Source organism: Ischnura elegans, chromosome 3 (assembly GCF_921293095.1).
Source record: "Ischnura elegans chromosome 3, ioIscEleg1.1, whole genome shotgun sequence".
NCBI lineage: Eukaryota > Metazoa > Arthropoda > Insecta > Odonata > Coenagrionidae > Ischnura > Ischnura elegans.
In genome coordinates, this window is record NC_060248.1 from 74,424,210 (window position 1) to 74,434,030 (window position 9,821).

The 9,821-nt window shown below is 38.6% G+C and overlaps 1 protein-coding gene across 4 annotated transcripts in view; it reads left to right on the top strand.

Moving 5' to 3' along the window:
- Positions 1–1,477, top strand: part of LOC124156023 — a 34,988-nt gene extending 33,511 nt beyond the window's left edge. For all 4 annotated transcript variants that reach the window (XM_046530305.1, XM_046530308.1, XM_046530306.1 and 1 more), the window contains exon 4: positions 638–1,477. In XM_046530305.1, the coding sequence (XP_046386261.1) occupies positions 638–1,112 (475 nt within the window). In that variant the 3' untranslated portion in view covers positions 1,113–1,477. The remainder of the gene's footprint in view (positions 1–637) is intronic.
- The last annotated feature ends 8,344 nt before the right edge of the window (positions 1,478–9,821 follow it).

A 9,821-nucleotide genomic window follows, 5' to 3' on the forward strand; every position in this document is an offset into this window, starting at 1 on the left:
TATCATCAATGTATCTATCCGTGAAGGTTGATTCATTCCAATTTCCATTTGAATTGTTGTATTGCATTGCAACAAATACTAGAGGCAGGCAATGGGAACACATTCCCTGCAGTCAACATTTGGTTATTTGGAGATTCAGTGACAATAGATAATGGGTTTTCCAAATTCTTTTATAATACTAAATAGAAAATAAGTGCAAAAACAAAAAGTGGGAAATATAAGAATGTAAGTGGAAGTGTAATAATATTCAGCAAAGCACATATTATGGGATTCTCTGAATTTTGAATAACTGCTTATGTAGTGATTTTGAGTCTCATTTCAATTTTTTCATCACAACATGGTCCCATCTCAAGTGGTATCATAAATTCGCAGATATCATTAATGCCTGCATCAAAACTTATTGTTCATGAGGTTCCACGACGAACTTAAAAAGAACTATACTAAACCTTACTCAACATTTATTTTAAACTGTATGCCAATCAGCAACTAATATGGAAATTTGTATGTGCCATATAGTGTGACCACTGACCATTAATCGAATTTACTTGAAGTTTTGAAACACATTTTGTTTGAGGAGTTTTGATGTACCTTCTAAATGCAATCACAATATGCTCACTATGAATGTATTATTTTTCAGGTGTACAATCTGCAATATCAAGCTTCCCAGCCAATTGGCACTCAGCAATCACATTAAAAGGGTGCATAAGTTTGGTAGTGCCACTGGTGCTCCTCCTGAATTGGTCATTCCATTAGTGGATTTAAAGAATACAGGGGTCATGGCTCGACTGTCCAGCTTAGGAATTAATTATGTTATTTCATTAAGTCAGCTTGGTATGAGTCCTGACAGCAATACTTTTTGCATTCCAATAATGAGCCTTGATGCAAGTGGCCAGGTGAGAAATAACAGTATTAGTGGTTTAATGTCTATGGGGACCTCAGCAGTTCTACCGATTGGACCTGTGAAAAGTCTACCAGCTGCTCAGCAGCCACAATCTCAACCACAAACGGTGCCGACATTGAGCCAAGGAAATGCAAACTTACCGTCAGGTGCTCCTATCAGGGCTCCACCTCATCAATATGCACAACTAATGGGTCAGTCAGTTCCTAGGTAAATAGTGAGACTGGCAGGTATGCCTATATCTTTGAGTGCTCCTGCCTAAGAAAAAGTGGATAATATTGTCCTGGAGCAGCCTTCAGAGGTTTGTGAGTGACTTGTATGGTGATTGTGGAAAGAGAATAATTATCTTTGACATCATTGGTAAGTGATGATGAACTAGTTTCATGTGGTGCATCAGTTTGTTTCCTTTTGATCATGCTGAGGTTGAGTGAAGTGTTCATGTGTAATTATATGCTGTTATTTTCCAACAGCAAGAGACCGAACCAAAGGAGTAAATCGGTGTTTTTTTAAGTTGTCTGGTGGACTTGTTTAAAGGCTATGGTGCCGTAAATTGACTTGAACACACACAACCTCGAACTTCTGCTAAAGTTTTTTTTTGTATTTGTACATTCATGTATCTAAAAGGTTCGTTAATTTATGAAGATATTTGTATTGATTGGATAAATGAAATATTTTTTTTATTGTGACTGTTAATGCTGTAAGCCTGAGATTTTTTTAAGTGTTCTCTATCAGCAGTTGACTGAGTCCGTGTTATGTTGTTCCATATTGTGAATAATAGTTATTTTAATACGTGTTTTTTCATGTTAATATGATGAAGGATATGAAATATAACTGTATTATTTGTTGTGAGTCATGAATATTTGTACCAATGAAATTAACCATGAGGTTTTTTGAATTAAAAAACCTCTCGTAAAACTTTGATTTTGAATAGTTTTATTTTTGTTTTTGGAGACTTCATGTGATCATGCATTGTCAATGGGTGTCTCTGTCGAATGATTACAGTAATTTTGTCTCTTCCAAAACGTAATCTTAATGAAAATCATAAACATCCCAAAATTTTTCATATCATAGGACCCTTATTAATGAAATTCCCAATGTCCAGTCATTGACCAAAATGTGCATTCTTTGACGTATTTTCGTAAACTTTTTCTTGTTGTATATTTTATAATTCTAATCTGGAGTTACATCTGGTGAAAATTCTTAGTATTATGTGCTTCTTCTCATGGCCGATCAAAATGTTTTCCACCTGCGACGGATGACAAAAAATTTGTCAGCCACAGATGCCGTAGCACCGAAAAATCAAGAAGGTTGTTCAGCAACCGCAGCGGAAAGCTTCTTTTGGAAGCCTATGTTCCTCGTTATGAGTTCTTCAGGCATCTGAATAGAAGTGCAGTCTCCGACAAAAAAATCAATCATGTGGGCCGGAGTAACTCTCTCGAAGGCTCTATCAGCGGCGCGATAACACAGCGCTGTACCCCCCACCCCTGTATTAAGGGATTCATTGGTAGCGGTTCCACCCCAAAAAAGTATTCGCGAGGATAGCGCTTGATGAAAGGTCACTAGATAATCAAAAGTTTTCTTAGTGGAGAGAACTTCGCGAAGAAGTCTCGGACATTGTTTCGGGGACACGAACTGTGTTTACAGGAGGAAATCGTATAAAAAAATTCTTCGCTACTTGTAATTAAGAATCAACTGACGAAGTAAATAATTCATTTCGGATTGTGGTCTGTAGTAAATTGCGCATAGGAGCATCATTTCATTAAAGAGCTCTCATTGGTAGGGAAATTTTTCTTACCTGCGACGAAACGAGCTTAAATGTGGGCTCTCGGATCTATTCTGGGATTTTCTTCCCAATATTGCGTTTACTACCTGACTTAAGTTCTCGCCGATTCAAGTAATAGTTATAACTGAAAATGATAGCAGACAGTAGCATTTATGTGATCAGGTGTACATTCGCCCATTTCGACTGTACAGTCACACTTCTAGTCTGAATTCTTCCCATACATAAGTCGCTAATTTCTACACGATTGAAATTTGGCTGAAATATTTCACGAACAGTCGATGTCGATTTACTTGCCTAAAAACAAAGGATAACAATGAATAATAATGAAGTTACGTATTCATTCTGTGCACAGGTGTAATGCAATATCTAGCATATGAATAGCACTGCAATTTATTGCATCGAATCAAAGTACAGGTAGTTTTTTTTGCAAGATTAATATTCACTTTATTGGCTAAGTTGAGAGTTGACTATAATTTTCAGCAACCATACTAGACTCAGCTTACATAAATGTATTGATCAAGAAGCAGGATGACAGTACTTTCTACACGATTCACTTTTTGATTTACATATTCACAGATTTTTCTGCATACTTGAAAGATGCATACAAATTGGACCAAATACTTGACACAAATTGTACGTAAACATTAGTTGAGATAACGGTACGCTTCCACACGATTCACTCCACAGTGTTCAAATTTATTGCAATTTTCAAAGATTAAATGTGTATTCGGCTTAGTAAAAACGGAAAATGAACGGAATGCCCTATGAAGTACACAATAAACAATCTTTAATCAACGCGCGCGCAAGTCCTTGACTATGAAAAAGCTACAGGAAACTTAAATAATGCTTGCCATTGGTTGTGGTAGAGTATGTGATTTGAGAATATGGGTGATGTAGTTATATCTAATGTTAAATAATATATTAACGAAGCTTAAATACGAATTATAAATTCTACAATGCAACATTCGTGGGAAGGAATACAACCTCGAAAATAAGAATGAACTACTACAACCGTTATATTGGCTAGCATATAATTTTTGCAAATATCTACCGAAAGGTTTTCATACCAGAAAAAGTGGAGATTCCGAAAGCGAGTGATAATAATTGTCCGGTTATTTCCCCGAGCAATGTTTTTCCCGGCTCCGTTCAGAATACCAAACCGCGCTATAATGTCCCTTAGTTTATAAATGATACCCTTGGTATGAATGTAAATACCGGATATTCGTGGGAAGAGTGCGCTAAATGTGAACGGCCGATCTTCAAAATTCCACCTATATTCAGTCGTCTCCCAGGTTTTACCCTCGAATATATGTACTTTCGCTATCATAAATATATTTTTTACATTAAGACCTTTCAATGGTAGGAAATTAAAAGAAAGGACATCAATGAGAATGGTGACTGTTGGAGTCGTAAATGTAATTGCAATTATCTGTATGAACGTGAGTGGTAGGTCATGTGGGAAGTTTCTCACAGTAAATATAAACGGGAGCGAGTATCGACTTCTGCGGACGATACCAAGATTGGAATGCTCAAATGATTGACTAACTACAATGCAAGCGTTTTTCTTTGCTGTTTTTTTAATTGGTTGAAAAATTTATTATATTGAAACTAACTTTTCCATTTCATATAATAAAAGCGAATTTTCGTTTCATGGTTGCTCATAGCTTTTGGCTACTGTACAGACAGTGCTATTTTGTGTATTTGCGATGAGGTAGAATAGATTTCAAGGTTAGCGGAGCCCACGTTAACGGGCATTGCACTTTGACCATTCTTGACCCATTTTACTGGCGCCATGTTTATCTTGCCTGCCACTTGCAGACAAGAGCACCACGCCATGATTGGTCGTCCATTTAACCTTAGTCCGAGTCCAGCTTTGCTCACGTTGGTGATTTCACGGGAACCGATGTGTCGTAATATCTAGGCCCTTGCCCGAATGTGAGGTAAGTGCCTGCGGCCGATGTGTTTAGCCCCACGTTTTGGCCGTTGCTATCGCCGAGGCGTATTTCTGCTACAGCAAAGTCTCATTTTACCGGGAATTGTTGGGCCTACATGTGGGTCTTCACCGAGGATCCACAGCCTTTACTCCTGCTTCAGAAAGTTGCGCTTCCTGATTTACTCAGTGCTGTGGCTAGGCGGAGGAGGTGAATCGGAACCTTGAGTGGAGATCGTGTACCGAGTTGAACTACTAAGGTTCCATCGGTGATGCGGTCATCCTTCTTTCCCAGACCGAGAGCGTAAACTTGCGCACTTACATAAGCCATTGCTCAAATTACTAAGCTGACGTATCACTACTTCCACAATATAGTTGAGTCACCTCATAGCCATATCTTGCAAGGCTATAGTTAGTTGATCATTTGGGCGATGTATTTTGTCTCGGTCACTCGGCCGTGTACATTCGAAACGATTTGTTTAAGAACTGTGACTGTGTGCTCAGAAATCCTGTTTTTATGTTCATCCGTGAGTAGTGGGTTGTGGGTATAGTGGGTCTTCCCTGCTGACTGAAGGGTCGTGGATTCAAGTCCCGGGTGATGCCATTCCCATGTAAAATCATCGCTGCGCGAGATGGCGCTGGGAAAGAAACTTCTCTCCATGCCGTGATCAAGTGGAAAGTATGCGTCCGGGGATTGGTTCCGTTGAGCTCTTCTGTCACCTATCCAAGGTACGGGTGAAATCACTGAGTGAGTGAAGTGATTGATGAAGCGAATACTTCATTCCAACCATTGAAGAGATCTCAGGACAGCTAACATCCATATCAGCGCTCTTGTACGCATGTAACAAGAATCGCTTTACGATGAGAAAGTATTTGCAGGTGTAGTCATCTTTTTCAGAGGATGAGAGACGACAGAAACATGAGAAGAGGACCCTTGACGAGTCTTACGATGACTTACACATTATTGGACATTGGAGGGGCATTATTGGAATAAAGTGAGTAAAAGTTTTTTTTTTGTAATTATTATTTGTTTTCATCTTCGTGAAGTGGAATTCTGTTTTTTTTTTTTGGCGCGACCTTTCTCATGACACACCCTCATAAATATCTCCTTTTGTTACCCGTCCCAAGGATAGTTTTTTTTTTATTAATAAGTGGTAGCTTCGAATTGTCATGAATATTTTCTTTCTCTTTTGCAAGATGTCGCTCGCCTTATTTTATCTCGCCTTATTTTATTTCTACCGCCAAATAGACATTTTGCTATCTGCCTAAAGCATCTTACATTTTCCATTAATTGGAAAATTACCGTAAAATCGTTATTTATACCGAAAAAGAATTATTATTATGTAATGAGTATTCTGTTGATTAAAGTAGGTTTCCATGGAGTACTTAAAAATCATTCTGGAAGTCTCCCCTCCCTTTATGGACTTCCCCCTACTTTTCCAATTAGGCCTATCCCCAATCATTCTATCTAAAGTCCTATCCTCTTCCTTCCTCTCCCTCTCGCTTACCCATCATTCTACTGTTAAACAAAGATTTCAACATCCTCTCACTGCTCAGCACTCGCTCCATTCATACCTTCTGTCTCCTCCGCATCACATCTAGAAGCTGCCTCTCCTCACCCACCATGTCCAGCACTTCATCTTTCCTCCTCCTCTCACCCACACCACATATTTGATCTCACCGTCGCGTCGGCTCTTGGTGCTGTGAAGACAAAGAATGCAGGTTACTTAATGTGCCAACCTTCCAATTTTTCACCTAACCGGCCACATAAGTTATCTGGGTCTCGCGGGTGACAACTTATCATTGAGAACGATGATACACTCTAGTGACAATAATAGGTAGTATTGTGGACTACTAAAGGATTTATCCATTCGAGACTAGTTGAGCGACGTTATCTCAACCCCTTGCGCTGAAATGACGAGTCTAGCTAGTCATGAATTTCCGATGCTGAATGGCGCCATGACGAGTGTAGCTCGCCATCAGATTTTCATGACTTTAGCTCTATTTAGGGGAACAATATAAATATTTTGGTAGTTTATATATGTTGAAACATCCATCATGTACATAAAGAACTCATAGTTCATGAAATATGATTCATAGGAAGTAGCAACATTATATTACTAGTTGCGATAGCTTGTTCTCGATGTATTTAACTAGATACTTCACAATATGAAATCATAATAAACTTTTTTGACTGTTCTACGTTGATTACCAACTACTAAATATCTATTCATTACCTTAAGAATTAAAAAAAATAGAGAATAGGAGCACGATATTCAGAAAATAAATTGAAGTGGAAGGGGTTAATGGAACAGCGTAGGAGTATTAATCGTGTTTTAGCCGTAATATTGGTTCAGGTAATTGTGGATTTCATGTCGATGGTGAGAAATAAATACTGTCTGTCCATTCTCATGCTTACCAAAGGTATTGAGATCTTGCTAAATCAACGCAACATCACCTACGGCACAGAAAACGTAGAATACACATTTTTTAATTCACAACCTAAAAGGCCGATTACATGCATAGCTTAGGGATTAATCACGCTATGAATTTTTCAAATAGTATTTACCCACTCCAGTCATGACCATACCACCTTAGACCAAACAACGGTCTTATCTGTTCAAGACAGCAGGGTTCGTACGATAAGGGATGGTGGTCAGCTATTTTAACTCAAGCGTACATCATGATCTATCCGAGCGTGTTTATTGATAGATAATCTTACTTACGAATTGGCTAACTTAAAATACATAAAAGTTGAAAAAGTTATCTACGATATCCTTTGAACTAGAGCCCTTTGACCTGAATGACCTTTAGTCTACGAGTTTATACAGATTACATGTTATCTCACTATGCACATTTGAGATTTTTGAGCGGTTTTCGCCCAAGGGATATAAGTACATTCTCTTCAACGAGGAAAGGAAGCCGAAGTTTTTGTTTTTTTTTCTTCAAAAAGGTCAGGGTATAGTCTATGGTTCAACTACATCAATGGAGTACCTTGCAAGCCACCACCACGGTGTGTGGAACGGTATTATTCCACACAGGACCGGCCCTAGCAGGTGCGGGGCTAGGGGCGAACCTTCAGTGCGGGGCCCCTCACTTAAAATATTAAACTCTATACCCCATCTACAAACTCGAGCATTTTGAATCCCTACCACTCTCTGGCTAAGTATGTGTTCCCCTCCCAAATTCACACTTCGTAATTACGCCGTTATGATACCTTGATTCAAAACTATCGTATATTTTAATTTTTTTTCACGAACGTGGGGCCCGGGGCGGTCGCCCCGCCCTAAGGCCAGCCCTGATTCCACACCAGGCATGCAGCATTCATACTTGCCTTAATCAGAAACATGCTTGTTCGCCGAGCACAGGCCACACTCTAAGGAAAACGACACGCGGTCAGACCATAAACTGCAATTAGGAGAATGCTAAGTACACCAGCATGCTATTATAAAAAAACTGCTAGCTAGTGGCAGAAAACGAAAAGTTAGCGGAGTAACTGATTCATACGCGAGTTATAGCCTGCAAAAAAATCATGCAGATAGTTAGTATTTACAAATGTACTTAATAAGCTGTTAACCGTAATTGCGTACTTTACCTTATCCGAGGCAAGCTATCCTAGAGCTATCGCAAGTATAATGGTCCCTTATTGTACGCGGAGAAAACGAGCATTTTAAATCTACCCGTTTTGCAGTCTATTTCCGTAACTATCCTTGTGATCGTATCTACTATAATAATTCAAAATTCTCTCAAAATATTTTGAGGAATCAGGAAAAGGTTTTCTAGTTAAAATTTCCGCAAAAGATTTAAAATAAATTTTTATCTTCAATCGGTCATAAATTCCCTTTCTAAATTCCTTATTAATTCACCTACACCACTATGTTTATCGTAACAATTATTAAAAAATCTTGCTGCTCGCCTCTGTGTACACCCAAAACCATCCTTTTTCATATGGGTCCTATCAGGGGCAGTCTGGCCAGGTCGGATGGTCGGCAATCGCCGAGGGCCCTGAGCTCAGGGACCAACCATAACGCTCGCGTATATCGTGAAGCGTATGTGAAAGATGTAATATGTACATTTTCTCATTTCTCGAACCAATTTTTTTTTCAATTATAAAATTCTACGTTTTAATTAGTTATTTTAATTTAATACATTTAGTTAGTACTATGCATATTCAGTGCAAAAAGGTTCTGTAAAAAATAATAAAATGAAGGTGTTTGAACGTAAAAGAGAGGCTAATGCTTTTTAGAAAGGGTTATTGGAAATGGTTGCGTGGAGGTTTTTTTTTAATTTAAGTAAAAAATTCACTACTTAAATAATAGATAATAAAACATTAATACATTATTAAATTTTATAAACTGTGAAATTCTCAGTCTTCGTAGTATTTTTACTTGCGAAATTGCTATTTTTTATGAACTTTTATCTAGTTTTTAATAACACCATAGCGACGAAATCTATTTTCGGGCATGCGACTTCCTAAAATTTTCAGGGGTAAAATCCTCGGATCTCCCTTTAAGAAGAAGCCCCAACCGAGGGCCCCCAATCACCCCAGACCACCCTTGGGTCCCATACTCTGCCGGAGTATTCCAAATTATGTCTCACGAGAAAATAGTGGCATGCATCATTCTTCGACGCTTACAACGAATTTTCCATGAATTCTTTTAATAAATCCAAGTGTAATATTTTCCTGCCCGCTAGTTTTCTTAATGTGCTTTTCCCAAGGCCTGTTGCCAAGAAAGTTGGGGCTTCCCAAGTCCTGGGCAAGAGTTACTCCTAAATACTTAACCGTTTCTACATTTAATAACGTTGCTTAATTGACTGAATACTTTTCGTTGGGTGAGTTTTTCTTTAAAAAAATCGTTATGCAAATTTGTTAAATTTGATTTAACTCTCATTGTCAAGTACCATACCAATCGTTTAAAACATTGAGACCTCTATTAAGCGCAATTCTTTTGGACTCGTTTATATCCCTATACGTGTACAGCACTGATTTGTCCGCGATGGATATTCCCAATTCACCATGGAGACAGAGAAAAATAGGGAATTGTCCTTTTTAGACGCACTGGTGAAGAGGGACATCAACGGGTCCCTGAGACACGCTACCTACAGAAAACCAACACAACCTGCACGCCGATTCCCACCACCATCCGCAACAGAAAGCATCGGTCATGAATACACTCCTTCATAGGGCCAGAGTGGTTTCTGACGGATGA